A 14,947-nucleotide genomic window follows, 5' to 3' on the forward strand; every position below is an offset into this window, starting at 1 on the left:
ACACAATTATATACAGTATATCTTGTCCGTGTGCTTCTTAAGCTAATAGGACTTTGTTTGAGGTTATGCCATGATGCTTGACGTACACATATAATGTTTGCCGAACTTTATTTTGTAAACCTTTTTATAATGCTTGAGAACCCAGCTAATCTTAAACCATACAAAGAAAGTTAAACATTTCTTAATTTGTTTTCCTTAAAAGTCAATGCTTGCACATATATATATATATATATATATAATACATTAGGTCTTGATAAAAATAAATTAATTAAAAAAAGAAATCTGAATGCTGATGAGAAATCGATTGGCTAACTAAATAGAAATCGGCAAAATAAGCTTACTATTTACTTACAAAGATCAAATAAAAAGCTGGGCCGCACTGCATGCACATAGCAGACAGCAGATCCGTCTTTGATCTAGTAGATATCTGGTGACTGTACTCTGATTGCTTTACAAGCGACTGAATCATGTGCAATTGCAGCTGTTCTGCATTGTCAGCCCTTTGTCCACACAGGTCACATAGCCGTCTCTTGAGGTAGTCGATCATATTCTAGCAGCCGATTCTCATCTTTAATTAGCTTGTCTGTTACGGCCAGCATCCCCGTCCTTTTCACTATATTGTTTGCGTTATTGTTATCGATTATCTTATTGTTGTTATTATTCATCATATCATCATTATCACTAGGTCTATCGCTGCTGTTATTTCGCTGAATCGAAGCGGTGCTACTGCTGCTGTCTTTGAAAAACACTCGTTGAGCAAAGCCATCAGCAGCCTCTTGAGCAACATGATCCACTAATCCAGGAATCATTTCAAGCAGAAAAATACCATTGTCGCTTTTTTGTAATGGGGAGGTCATTGTTGTATCAGTAGTTGTCAGAGTATTTTGTACGAAATCAGTCGGCACTGTACGAAGGATACTGGACTCATCTTGACTGACCTCAACGGCCCCCCCAGTCTCTTCTGTACCACTTTTCCTTTGATTCGTCATACAGTTGAACGTGGCAAGACAGGATGAACTAGTGTTTACCGCGACATCGGTTACGTCAGCCGTGCTTAATGTTTCAGCTTGATCGTTTGAGGTGATTTCAGCTCGCAATAGTGGTACTGCTCCATTTTCGGCGGCGTGTTCAGAGGTGATTTCTGTTGTGCGTGGATCGTTAACACTGCCGTTGCTGACATTGTCGGTGGGACTCACGCTATCAGCGTATTGACTCATCTCTCGCTGGCTGCGCAAAGGTGGAGGTGTCGGCGGAGGTGAGGGCAACTGTTCGATGGGAACGTGTCTTCGGGGTTTAGGTGGACTCAGAGCATTCAGGGGAGCTGAGTTCCTTCGAGGTCGGCCCGAAGCCGTGTAAACGGACATAGCTTGTGACATCGCTATAGCCAAAAAAGAAAGAAAATCCAAAAAAGATTCATTGACTTCAAATAGCAGTTACTTAGTAAAATGCGCACCAACATAGGATCAGGGATGGATGAGCTCTATTGCAGTTACAAAATGTTTAGGTTAAAATTCGACACTACTGCGGCAAATACTTTGATGGAAAGCCCTGAATGAGATTCACACTAATTGAAGCCATAAGGAAGAGAAGACTGCCAGTTGAGCCCATTAGGTTTTATAGGCTGACCTACAATCCCTTAAACACTCAATCGCTAGAAGGGCTTGGGAATCGAAGAAGCTGTAGAATCTGTTGTCCATCTAAGGTTTAAAAAAAAGGAAAAAACATGTTAATGAAAGAGAAAAATACATAAATTCAAACTCAATATTTCTTAAGACCACCTAGGCTACAATATAAGTTCAAGAGCAGCGGAATAAATCAAATCTGTATGGTGACCTGCGAAAACATAATTTTTGACGTCTTCACTAAAATATTACTAAAATGAATAAGATCATGAGTATGCTTTGTCTTAAGTAATTAACAACTAACTATACGGTTAACAACTAAGCCAGGTCCAGCTGAACGAAACCAGCATGGACAAATTCTTATATACGTACGAGGTTGCACCGAGTCAAATAAATGTCCATCAGGTGGTCGCAAGCTTTGCTGTGGATTACTGCTGCCGAATTTGTGTTTTCGAGGTGGTGGAAGGGGCGGCAGAAGGCCTGTCGGTTGTGGCGTGTGAAATGGGTTTCGCACCGCACTGAACTGAAACAAATATTATATCCTGTTCATCATATAATTCCAGTTCAGTGAGTTAAATTAGTGCGGCAAAATATAGCCATTTTAATGAGGGAAGGAACAATAGATTTTACAGCACAGTTGGGTATAAAAGAATCATTTTAATATTTAGGTCAACAAAATTACACTGCCCACTTTGTTTGGATGGATGTCTCATTTTAACTTTCAAGAATTCGAAGCGAAATATATGAGGCTGCCTATATATTGACGTTCCTGAACACCTAGAAATACAGGCATATAAACTACATATGGGCGTTATCACTGACTCTTAATTCCTCATACCTACTGCAATGTCTCTTTTATGCTATTTTCAATATTTTCTACTTTTTATTATTATTTCTATTTTATAAGCATACTCAATTATGAGGATGTTTTTCTATTGAGATCAATAAATGAAGATACACACTTTTTCTTTGAATCAGTTGGGAATAGTTTTTTTTCCAGGTTCTTAGGCTTTACAGTTAGCCAAAAAGGATATGTACCACATCTTCTATTTATTGAATAATCGGCACAAGATAGCTACTTTTTGTTTCTAGGTCCTTTTTGGCACAATGCCTTTACCCTCATTTTTATAAATGCATTTTAGTGTTTGTCATGCCTAGTTGCCGGCAACAGCAAATTATTTTTAAAGCCAATTGAAAATTGTCCTAAAATCGTTTCTAAAACGTACGAGTAAGTACGCTAGTATTATTATTATTACTATCAAAATTGTCAATTATTGTAAATTAAACAAAGATTTAATGTTCTTTCAAATCGCATAGAACTATTTCGTTCTAACCGGGATACCGATTCAAGAAAACGAATATATCAACACGTCAAATATAACAGGTAAATACTATACACAGCACAGGACATAGCAGTAGAAGCTTAGCAAAATTATATTCAACAAGCAAGCATATTGCTTCATTTATGTAAACCGGCCACCGCCACATTACTCACAGGAATACGTCAACGTACTCCAGGTAAACCAAGGCTTCCCGTATCCCAAATGAAATCGACAAAATCAAGCATAAATTTTACCTTTCTTCTAAGAAATTCTCGTGCAAATTCTAACGAGAAGTTGTCATCGCCTTTGTACCATTTCTGCTGATTTCGGATTCGTTCCTCTAGACACTCAGGTATCAGTCCGCGGTTAACATTTATTGTTCGTAGAATTTCTGTATGAGAAAAAATGTCAGAAGTGCGAGAAAGTAATTATTTCTGGTGAAAATAAATGTTTCAATGTAAATACTACCCATATATTTCAGTACAGTGTTCCTGTTTATTGCATCTGGTATTAACGAACGTTTTATGTTCGAATTCTGTTAGACTGGGTTTAAAGGACTACCTTATACTATATATGAATCTCTTAAATAGCTAACAACCAAAAGTCTTTCTTTTAGTTACCATTGGTTAGAACTCAAAATACTTATATACCATTGCACTGTTGCCAAATAGGCAAATTCTCATTGCCTTAGTCATAATGAAATTATCCAGAGAACGCTTCACCTAATCATATATGCATTTTACCATGATCATAATATTGAATTCTGTACACGAAAAGTACTGCGCCAATAACAAAAGATGTCCAAGAAAAGGAAACCAGTAGCTAGTATTACTATGTTCCTCGTGTTGATTAATTCCAACTATGAAGCTGTTCTTGCAGCGTTGTCTTCCTCATCTCTTCAACATCTGGCACCCTAAAGTACTCTCCGTTTAGCCATGAGGTGGTAGGCTCCTGATGCATAATTCTACAATAGCAAAAAAAATACGTTTGGGCGTGTGTTGTGCGAAGGTCTAATCAATGATACGCCCACAGCTCTATTATAGAGTTGATGCACTCTAACACCATTCTGTTGCAATGGAGGTAACGATATTTTTGCGCGCAGTATCAATCAAGGCTTGGACGCCCTTTCATCACGAGTTTTTAGAATGCAGGCTGTTACTGACTAGATCTACGCCTTCATGCGAGCGTCGTTTCTTTTTACTATCGGCGACGTAAGAGATCTACATTATTGTCTATTAAGTGTATCTTCATACGTTTATAAACGATAACGCGGACGATTGGTAGACATAGAAGAAAAAGTTAAAAGTGTCCTGGTTATGTGTTGAACTGTTGATGATAATGAAGAAAAATAACTATATAACCCTTATATTCTTATTATATTACAACGCTGCTTACCATTTTTCAGGAGGTCTTCAATGGTGCCGTACTGATCAAGAAAACGAAATGTATTCCGACGAACCTCGGAATTCTCGAGTGCAGTAAGCGCTTCATCATACGACGCGAAGAACACTCGAAGCTCATTGCCTAAATTCTCAACCTGAACGATTTTTTTGAACATTTAGGAAGGTATGTGATTTAAGAAGTGTTTTAAGAACATGAAGACACAGAGAGTTCGATAGTGCCATCGTAAATCGCTCACTTTCTTTGCCGATATATTTGCATCATTTTCATTTGGCCCATTCCACTCGATAAGTATCCATTGATGCAAAGTTTTTTCTTCTTTTTTTTTTTTTTATAAAATTCACAGCGTTTATTTTCTTGTAAAAAGTGAATTGTTTTGTTTGAAAAATATCAGTTTAAAATAAACATAACGCATTATATCTTCCTCTCAATGAATATAAACTTTTATTGCTAACAAAGCTTGTGAAGTTTCGCTTTTAGGCATCAATTAAGTAGCCACCTAAAAAATAGGCACCTCTTGCATGTGGTCGAATGTCAACCGGAACTCATCCGTTACCGCCTGTAATAACGTCAAAAAGACGATTAATTTCACATACTTATTCACCGACGATTGTTAACGGTTATTATAGTTGCGCCTCACTTAGAGCACGTAAGGTTTTTCATTAAGTGATTACACATTTTAGAGCACATTTGTTCGTCTAATTTAACTGTATAATGTATCAATTTCAAGCTACTGGGATGAATCTAAATACAAATTTTTAGTTACAATACTTAAATATATTAAGGTGATATACTAGCTTGAAACATTAATGAATATATATAATAGATGCTCGTGGGCATTGGTTTATGTATTTAATTTCGGTTTGCCGAATCATAACAACACAAAACAATCGAATAATGCTATCATAACAATATATTTTTTATTATTATTTAATTTTTATATATTTAATAAAAGTACAATTTAATATTATGATGTAGTAGGATGAGGACTGATGATAAGAATGAATAGAAAGAAGATTCAAAATACAAATTTTCTAGCAACAATAGGCCAAATACTGGTCACAAGCATTGCTTCAGTTATATTCGTTCATTGTGCTGCAACATATTTGCTGCGGCGTATTGCTCTAAGTATGTCACAATGAATTCACAGCACTACATATTTAGGTACAAAGATATATAACATATTGAAGGACATCGCACACTACTCTACTCTAAAATGGTCTGCGCTTAACAAAAGTCAAGCTGGGTTTACATGTTGGTGGCTGAAACAAAGGGAACCAGGTACGGCACAGCTTTCATTGGAAGACGTCGAAATATAGATGCTAACCTAAACTAACAGAAGCGCAGGAGATAAAATCACTCTTGAAAATAAAATAGAGGAGACGAAATGCAAACAACGAAGCGTCAGTGGAAGAAATTGATTTAACTAATATAAATGTACACATGTCATCTCGCGTCTTCCATATACATCACACTACGATTATAAGCTACGACTTGTGGGAGACTTCTAACTAAATATAAGTTTATGTATACATGATTTTTGTCGAAGCCATTCGCCAGTTTAGCTCTCTGATGGTCTCTGTCAAAAATATCATGTTCATCCCTGATGCTATGTTATCGGTATTATAGGCGCTAGATGAAAAAGGAATGATACGGTTACTGAACAGTTTCATGTTATAACCCATAGAAACAAGCTATCGAGCTTGAAACTAGATATAACACTTGGTTGTTTGTACGGCAAACATAACTAGATAACAAGTCCGTCGCTTAGTTATTAATGTACTTAGTGTTAAATGAGTGATATGGATATTAGCGCGAAAAAGTTAGGTATAAACTGTTACTCACGGGAAAACCATTATTCGGCGTCCATTTGAAGACCAACAACTCGCTGAAGAGCACAGGAAGGCCAAGCGATAGGTGCTCTTCGGTGGAGCGCGTGGATCGTCGTGAGGAACCCATTATCCGGGTCGCATCACAAACTTAAATAGCAGACATCTGAGCCTATTAGCAAAGGCTGTATAAATCTGTATTTAAGTCCAAAAAATTATCTGTGCTTGTCGATTATAACTGTGTATGTACGGAAGTCCGCAGGCGGTAACTACTGGAAGGGTAAAATATATACGTTTGATTTTGTAAGCCATAGATTACAGGATTTTTGTTTTCTTGATGTTTTTAAGTTAACAATATATATATATATCGAGGCAATTTCAAAACTGTCACACTAATGATGCATATAAATATGTGTTGACAAAGCCTTATCTTATAGCTCATGCGCGACTGTTCATGGACATATATTTAATCGAAGGAGACGTTTCGTGGCATTTCTTATTTTTTTTTCAAACAAGTTTTTCTTGAACATTTATTAGTTTTGCGGTCACAAAGAAAAAAAAAACGAAAGCAAATAGAATTTGTTATATTTGCTTTCGTTATTTCTTTTTCATTACTTTACCAAAAGTCTAAATTGACTAGTCGGACAATTCTGAAATTTGCTACATCTAGTTCGAGATTAAAGCGCTAAAAAGGAAAATGCTTAAAAATCCGTAGCGAGCCTAAAGGAACCTGCACACGACAACCTGCTCCGCACTGATCCTTGGTGCACAAATGATATGATATTCAGCCCTGTCAGAAAAGTCCGTTAATCAACTCAGGTACGTTGCCCTAACTAAAAATCATGTTCTTATAATTCAAAGATACAGCGTAAACATAGCTGCTTCTTTTTGGTAACGAAACGTTTTTTGTACGAATAATGTTACGCTTGTGAACATATTTTTAATAACAATACCCGGTCGGGGTTAAATTCTCTGCAGAGCCTTAGCAACTATAGCAGAAACGTCGGCTATTTCAAGTCGTGCTGTCTGTTTGTTGATGTTCTAAGCGCGTTTCGGGGAATTAGTCACGTTTGTCATTTACCACGCATTTCTAGCTAAGAAACAAAGGGCATACCGCATTTTGATTCGTGTACAAAATGGAATCATAAAACAAAAGATCTACTCAACACATTCTTGAATCAAATCACTAAGGATGACAACATGTGGTAAGCTTCGACTCCGTAGGCGCGCATATAGAAACATGTACAACCCTAAAAAATATCTTGAAGCTCGCCGTAAATTTCGCAATACTATGGTTCACTTAGATCTAGATGCTTCATTTTTACGCAGTCACTCTGCAGTAAAAGCAGCATTTCTCAGTAGATCGACAGTTCAAAGGTCGCGTAGAATCGAAGCTTATGATTAACCTTCGCAGGCTTGATACTTTCCTGTCTCAAAGATTTTACAAAGTTGAGCACCATTTGGCTAACACTGGAGCCGTTGACACAAGTCTTTCTCTACCATCAATACACGGACAGCGTAATAATTGCACTGTCAGCTCGTGTTACTGACTACAAGATTGTTTCATTCAACGGTCACTCTCACCGTAAATGTACAACGAATCTCGAGTACTCCGACATACTTTTCATAAGAAGCGTAGACAAACAAATGCTACTGAGATACTGAGCTATATTTCGAAGTTAAAATGGTAGAAGAGTAAGAGCAGCCAGTCGAGGGTGTTCACAGAGAGCGGTTGGACCGGTCTAACGTTTAGACACAATTAATTATGCAGAGCACACAGCTAGAAAAACCAAAAAAAAATAGAGAAAGGATTCGTTTTATCTACATAGACAACCATCAGGGTTCTTTGATGCGTCGCTTAGTGAGTGCTTCGTTTACTGATGGCGCTCACGTGAGAAGCACGGCACGAACGCATTCCCAGCTCGGCTGGACCTTCACCACGAATGGCACGTCTGCAGAGCATCAGCAAGCAACGAATGTAACAGAGATCATCGATGATCGTGTAGTCACCGGCAATGACACACATTTCATTACCATTAATTGACTGACGAGTGCCGTATGCGTAATCTGTCATAGAGCAGTAGGTTTCGTTGATGGCGTCGCTGCGCGCGATTGCCAACCGCAGACGAGCAGCACGTCTGAGGCGGGAAGCTATATAGATATAGCTGATAGTACAATACATATGCAATATGATAGAGAACGCCTGCCGATTCGAAAAAAGAGGCGTTATAATTTAAGGGAAGGTGGAGGGCAGGAACTAATGACCTATGGAGCACTATTTGTGACGCACAGTTCGAAATGCGCACAGAGAGCATTACTTACGAGACCCAAACTCAATGAGACTTCAAGCGCGTTGGGCATGGTGTAACCGCTCTGCAGGTTATCGCGTCGATAGGCGATAAGTATAATTGCGATCTCCGTCGGAAAGTCCATTGATAGGGCCGCTTTTGTGGTTCTGTCACAGATAGTAGTACTAGCAAGCTGTGTGCTTCATTGCAAACACATGTTGCTATACCTTAATGTGCACACAATAAAATGGCAAGCAGGCACAGGTGCAATAATTGTGTATTTATTTGGGTATGACAATGGAGTCGTAGCAGTTAATTTACATAGACACTTGTATAATCTAAAAAGAATTTATTCCTAAGGGACTAAGCTCGCAGTATTTGAATACATAGGATTAGAATGGCGATACATTCATTCTGTCTACAATATAGGCACGAATCTTCATAGAGGACGATCGGTCCTCTGTGCCCACTTCAATGAGAGTCTCTTGTTGAGATATGTAACACGCAATATCATAACACACAGTCTTTAGTATTGCACATGTAGGGACAGATGGTTCTACCCAATACGGAACCAGTCAGAAAGACAATTGACGATTTCATTTATTATAGTTACATGACTTCTAGATGTACCTTTGTATGATCCGCGTGCATTTAATATTTTACCTATAAGCTACTCGCCGAGATCGTGCTACAAGCTTGTGTGCATAAGAAGCGTTAGGCACGCGCGCGATAAGTTTCAAAGGTAAAAAGTTGTGCAGAAACGAACGGTTTCCATTTTTGTTTCAAAAGCTATTTTCAAATCAGCTCTGCATCAAATTCAGTAGCCTAACAATCACATCTTGAGCAGGAAGAGCTGACATTTGACCCTGGCAGAATCGAAATATACTACGTTAAAGGGCAGCTTGTGAAAGCTGACAAAAGCCCAGTCTTTATTATCACTTAACAGTTGCGTATGGATCGTTTGATTTATAAGCAAACTATAGGTGAAAGATGACCCAGTATTAAGTTGCATTCCTTTTTAGGTTGACATAGTTTTTAAAATACATGGGTTTTAAAAAAGGGTATCATTTGTTTACCCTGCAGCTGCTCTAATCTATTAAAACGTTAGCCTTTACTCGAACAGAAACGGCGTTAAATTACTGTAATGGTTCTCGCCTTTTGTCGGTGGTACCCTCACACTCTTGTTAGCATGGCAAAAGGCACTTCAGCATCTTTTATGTTTCGATGTCTTGTCAATGCTTTGCTTAATCGCTATCGAAGCCTTTCCTGTCTGATGAATATTCTACGGATGAATTTACTAGAGAAATCGTCGTTTTCCAAATGCATGTATTCGTTAAGAAGTAAGGTTGTCGAATTAACAAGGTAAAGTCTTCAGCAAGATGGATGAAAGGGTCTACAATCGTGCAATATTCGGTATCTATTGGTTTGCATCTGCGTCTGGAAAAAAGACCAATCAAGCTCAGAGTAACGCAATGCCATCAAAATCCCATTTCAGGCTATCGGAACGAAAGAAAAGCATACGTTCGGTTGCTTGCAGTTAAACTTACGACCTGTAAGTTCACTTTCGATGTCATATGATAGAAGACAGGCGAACTATGAACCCTGTCGCGAAGTCGCCACACCCAGTCATGAGCAAATCGAGAATATTGTTTTGAAAAAAATGTTAGGCGTTGCGAATACAAAAATTGCATAATGACTTCGTTTTGCAGTCACAGTATGTGTAACGCACTTAAAATTGTTTCGGGTCCATGCTCATAAGTTGTATCCAGGAAGCACTTAGCTCCATTTTTATCTGCAGTTAAGCTTAGCATCAAAATGCCCTGACTGAATGGATAGAGAAGGAGAAAGATTATTTTGGTAAGTTCGATAATAGGTCAATTGACAGTACGTTGATTAATCATGAACCAGATTTTCTGTAATTATTCTCGGATAAATCAATAGCTTATTGCTCAGATCATAAAACAGGATTAAGATGTGATTTATAGATATTGGCAAAAATAAATAATAGTTGTTTTCGCTATTGTGGTGCTCTCAAATACGCTTAAAGCGGCGCTACGATATTCTATCAAAAATAGCGCGGAAGTGTGTGTGTGTGTGTTTGCGTGTGTGTGTGTGTGTGTGTGCGTGCGTTTGTATGCGGTAGTTTGTGTAGCAAAGCGCGTTGGAGTTGAGTCCCGTAGCAAACATATTGTGGAGACTCAAAAATTGTGTTCGTGACAGCAACCCAGCTGACTCCTGTCTTGTCGGCCAATACCGTGGTCCTGCCCCCCACCCGAACTGATTGTTCGAACATATTCACATAGTCAGTGGCAGAAATATTGACCATTAAAGGTATATGGGTACTATGAATATATTGTACTTTACAGACTAAGAAGGCAGACCTTCAATGAATTTTTAGAAAGGCATGTATATAAGAAAGTTTTACGCCTTTTTGTAAGTTAAATATAAAGACTTCTTAGCTGCGTGTCTGAAATCGCAGCTGACAACTTCTAATTTGGCAAGGTGCAAGTTGAACACGTAGTTAGGTGTCGGCGAACACGGTCTGTGGCTGAAATCTGTAATTTTCATAAGGTCATTGCCTGTTTTTGTGTTACTACTTTATTTGTTTATTGTGGCTTCGGTTAACTATATTGTAGCTTGCGCAATTATGTTTTTCCATCCAATGCTACTCCTAAACAAGTGCTTCTCCTTGTTATAGCCAAACGAATTCGTTGAGACTCTCGGCTTCGCGTTATTGTGCAGTGATGATTTTTGGGTAAATTTTTTACTCTCGACATTGAATGTACTTCTGGAGCCCCTATTCGTACCTCTTTAATCATCTCTGTCAGACGATGCGTAATGGACCATTTTAATCTTATCAATTAGGCTATGATTATTGAACTGAAGTTTCGTGAACGCGTGTCTCATTAATAATGTGCACACTGAACGCGTTTAATGCAAGCTTGAAGGTCACATCCTGCACACCGGGTAAAGTCACTTGCGTCTATTTAATGCTGACAATTTAGTCAGTAAGGCATTCCTAGGGGTCGAATCACTACGATTGTTGAGGAGCACGCGCGGTTGTCGAGATGGCTGTATGATTCACAGGTTGGCAAATGGCACGTTATAAAGAGCACATGAGTCAAACCAGTATCTGCCACTATGAGTCAAACTACTGTTTCGCCTATAGACTCTCTAACATTAGAAACTAGTCAATCAGTCGCGTCATCGACCATATCGCAGCAGAGTTCTTTTACATTCTTCCGTTAACACAATGCAAAGCATACTGTTGTCTGGCGATAAGTTGCGAACAACATTTACTACCAAATGACTCAAGAACACATTTCTATAACAATCAGAAATAGTTTGCGCGAATTCGACGTGTAATTAAAAAAAATCTTTACAGGTATTACAAGTTGAATAAACACAAGTTGATTGATCAGATCTTTTGTTTGTAGATGAATAAAATTTGTTATGTGCGCTTTTACTTGAACGATATATTACCTAATCCTCCACACACACATATATGTTAACATACAGTTACAGGTGTCCAACTGAGGCAACCAACCGCAGGCAGGTTAACAGCTGCATTGTGACGCCAGTCAGTCTGATCGCGCGACCGTCAATGAAGTAAAGTTACAAACTGAAAAAAACTTTGATATAATAGAAAATAATTAAGTTGCTAACTTATTCACATAAAACACTATGCGCGCGAAAACAAAAAAAGAAAGGAAAAATGATTACGCCAGCAGAACCTTCTTCCACACATTCTTCGTAGTAACTGGGCAGTACCGGTCCTTCAAGCTGGGTCAAACTCACCAGTTCACTCATGCGCCACATCAGAAGACGCGAAAACACTCAGTTGTGCCCTACTATAATGGTCCGCGGTCATAGAAGCTAATCGCAGTCGATACTTCGATATTTCGCAGCTCGTAAGGGGTATACAACGGATCGGCCACGATGGATAATTTTTGTTGGAAACTATACAGCTTCTGCATTTTATTATGTATTAGTATATTAGTACTCTATATAAGAAGAATATGAATGATCGTCGCCTAGAAAAACTGATGGTATGAATAATTTTGTAATTTTGTTGCAGACTATCTTGGGCTTCGGTTGGAAAGCGGGTGGCCTTTTGGATTTGTATTGGATGTTTTTAAAGGAAGTTTTTAGAAAATAGTTGATAAGAAATTGATAAGTTCGAAGAGACAAGCAGATCAAGGACTGCCTGAACTAACAAAGTCCCAGGTTGCAGAATAACGCTGTCGTTTACAAATTATTCAGCGCCTTTTAATGATAGGCTCTTGGCAGCAGAGTTAACACCCGTTGCTTTTCAAATAAAATATCATATGTAGGAGTACAAAAGCACAAAGGGTTTTTGTTAGTCGATTATGATTTGTTTAGCTTCCCGTACGATGGTACGCCCTTCTTCAGTTAATAGCATAGGGGTATTCGACACCTGTAGAATCAAAGGAGTATTCTGGCGTCCTGTCAGTTCTGTACATTGTAACCGAAGGCATAACTCCTGAATGTCAAGTTGTATGCTGTATACTCCCTGGCAGGAAGTTTGTGAAAAACGAACTTTGTAGGAAAATTTTTAAAAAGATAATGGGGTATACTGATGATCTTCTCAGCTTTTCGATCAGGCAGGTGTGTGATTTCGTTAGTAATCCTAAATTGAAATGGCGAACAAATTATACTGTATCCTATACAGACGGAAAATTAATCTTGTTAAATATTTCTAAATATATGTAGCAAATTCGTTGTCACAAAGGTTTATTACACAACTAACATATCTTAGAAAACTAAGCACGCCCTAGATAAGATCTGCCGAAGCGGTTACGGTATCTCATGCGAAAAATGTCGCCAACAGATTCATTCTAGAGGAATCTCTCGTTCCTTCACATAGACGAAAACCCCGCTCCCCCAAAGGTTCCGCAGCCTATTCAAGACTTGCACAGCTTTTTGTTATGGTAGAAATACAGCGTAAAATAAAAATCGACACACGCTTAGCTACCCATGGAGACACGGTACATTATTTTATTCTGTCTGCCGCGGTATTTTCACATATACGCTGTAGATAGGTCTATACATCGTGAAAGGGTGTCTGTCAGCTGCTTATTTGTCCATTACAAATCATCATCACCATTACCATCGTGATTACCATCATCGAGCCTTTTCTGACCATCTGTTTCCTATCGCCGAAAGCTGCTACCTGTACCGGAGGCTATCATGGCAATACCACTCACTTAAAATATCTATCAAAGCTAAATGCGTTTAATAATTGTCTGTTTGACTGCGTGTATGACTGGATGAATGACTGTCGTAAATAGTTAACTGGCTTTGCGGTATCAACAATGCTACGTTAGCACCGTCTGTTCGCTTCCTTGCGATTTGACGCTTCTGTGCACGCAGTTTATTCAGCAATGATATTTCAACTAACTTTTTCCTTGTGCCGTGTGCTGCTCATGTCATAATAGCACACGCTATGGTGAAAGTCGCATTGACGACTTAATATGCGCAGCGATCGCTCCGTACCAGTGCTCGGTCGCGGCAACTTTGACGTGCCGCAACTGCGATGTTACCTCACGCACAAAATCCGCCATAGCCTATAGGCACAGAATGTCTAGGCAAATCGTTGAGCATACATAGATCACTGCAAACTATAATACAACTGTTGTTGATGCCACTGATCGCCGCTGATGTCGCTGCTGTAGAATAGTGCGGAGACATAACAACGGAAAAACATTAAGCCAATCCATTGTTAAGCACACTGATAATGGCTAAACATGAATGATGTGAGGGTCACTGACAAAGGCCGAGGCCGGCCATACCGATACGTCACATTACGACTGCTTGGCAAGTCAGCCACGAATAAATGTCAACAGCAGGCGGCTGAGCAACAACGACGGGGGAGCTCTGATGTTATTAGCTTTCGTGGCCACTCTATAGCGTCATAATGGTGCCGCTGCTATTAATGGATCTGCTTATCATGATGACGACAACGACGTCAAACGAACAGCATACGTTCAACAACGCGACGGTATTATGGCCTCTGCTTGTCTTACTATTACCATAATAAATAATACAATATACGTACGAAGACTTGTAGGGAGGGAACTGGGGTCGAACGTGTTCGACCCACAGACTGTTTTCCCTATATGTGTCTTTTGGTATTATTACGATTCTGATGCTAGTGGATATTTCAATGGTTCAAGCCAGAAATGGTAAATTATGCTGAATTGGACAATGGAGAGGAATAGTGCAGTTAAAGGCCAAAATGCTATATGTACATAGAGAAATATGAGGTGGAATATCTAAAAGTGTGGGGCGGGGGAGTCATTACTGACATGATTGCCCACATTAAGTAAAGAAATAAATGTACACTTAGTGGAAATACGGCAGCCGTTCTTCGCTCAACTCAGCTTCAGACGACAAAGTAACATGCTCCCCCCCCCCCCCCCCCCATGTTATTACTCTTGACACAAATTTTCAAGATTTTGAAG

At 38.9% G+C, this 14,947-nt stretch overlaps 1 protein-coding gene across 19 annotated transcripts in view; it reads right to left on the bottom strand.

Annotated features, from left to right (window-relative positions):
* Positions 1–83: 83 nt before the first annotated feature.
* Positions 84–14,947, bottom strand: part of LOC111266063 (uncharacterized) — a 20,156-nt gene continuing 5,292 nt past the window's right edge. For 3 of the 19 annotated variants that reach the window (XM_086970770.1, XM_086970768.1, XM_022843204.2), the window contains 7 exons: positions 11,980–12,094; positions 6,191–6,446; positions 4,860–4,904; positions 4,340–4,481; positions 3,199–3,335; positions 1,995–2,145; positions 84–1,378 (listed from right to left, as the gene is read on the bottom strand). In XM_086970770.1, the coding sequence (XP_086826896.1) occupies positions 516–1,378; positions 1,995–2,145; positions 3,199–3,335; positions 4,340–4,481; positions 4,860–4,904; positions 6,191–6,304 (1,452 nt within the window). In that variant the 5' untranslated portion in view covers positions 6,305–6,446; positions 11,980–12,094 and the 3' untranslated portion in view covers positions 84–515. The other 16 variants (XM_086970769.1, XM_022843203.2, XM_022843206.1 and 13 more) reach the window with 11 other exon arrangements.

The sequence above is a fragment of the Varroa jacobsoni genome, unplaced genomic scaffold (genome assembly GCF_002532875.2).
Source record: "Varroa jacobsoni isolate VJ856 unplaced genomic scaffold, vjacob_1.0 scaffold_1047, whole genome shotgun sequence".
Taxonomy (NCBI): Eukaryota; Metazoa; Arthropoda; class Arachnida; order Mesostigmata; family Varroidae; genus Varroa; species Varroa jacobsoni.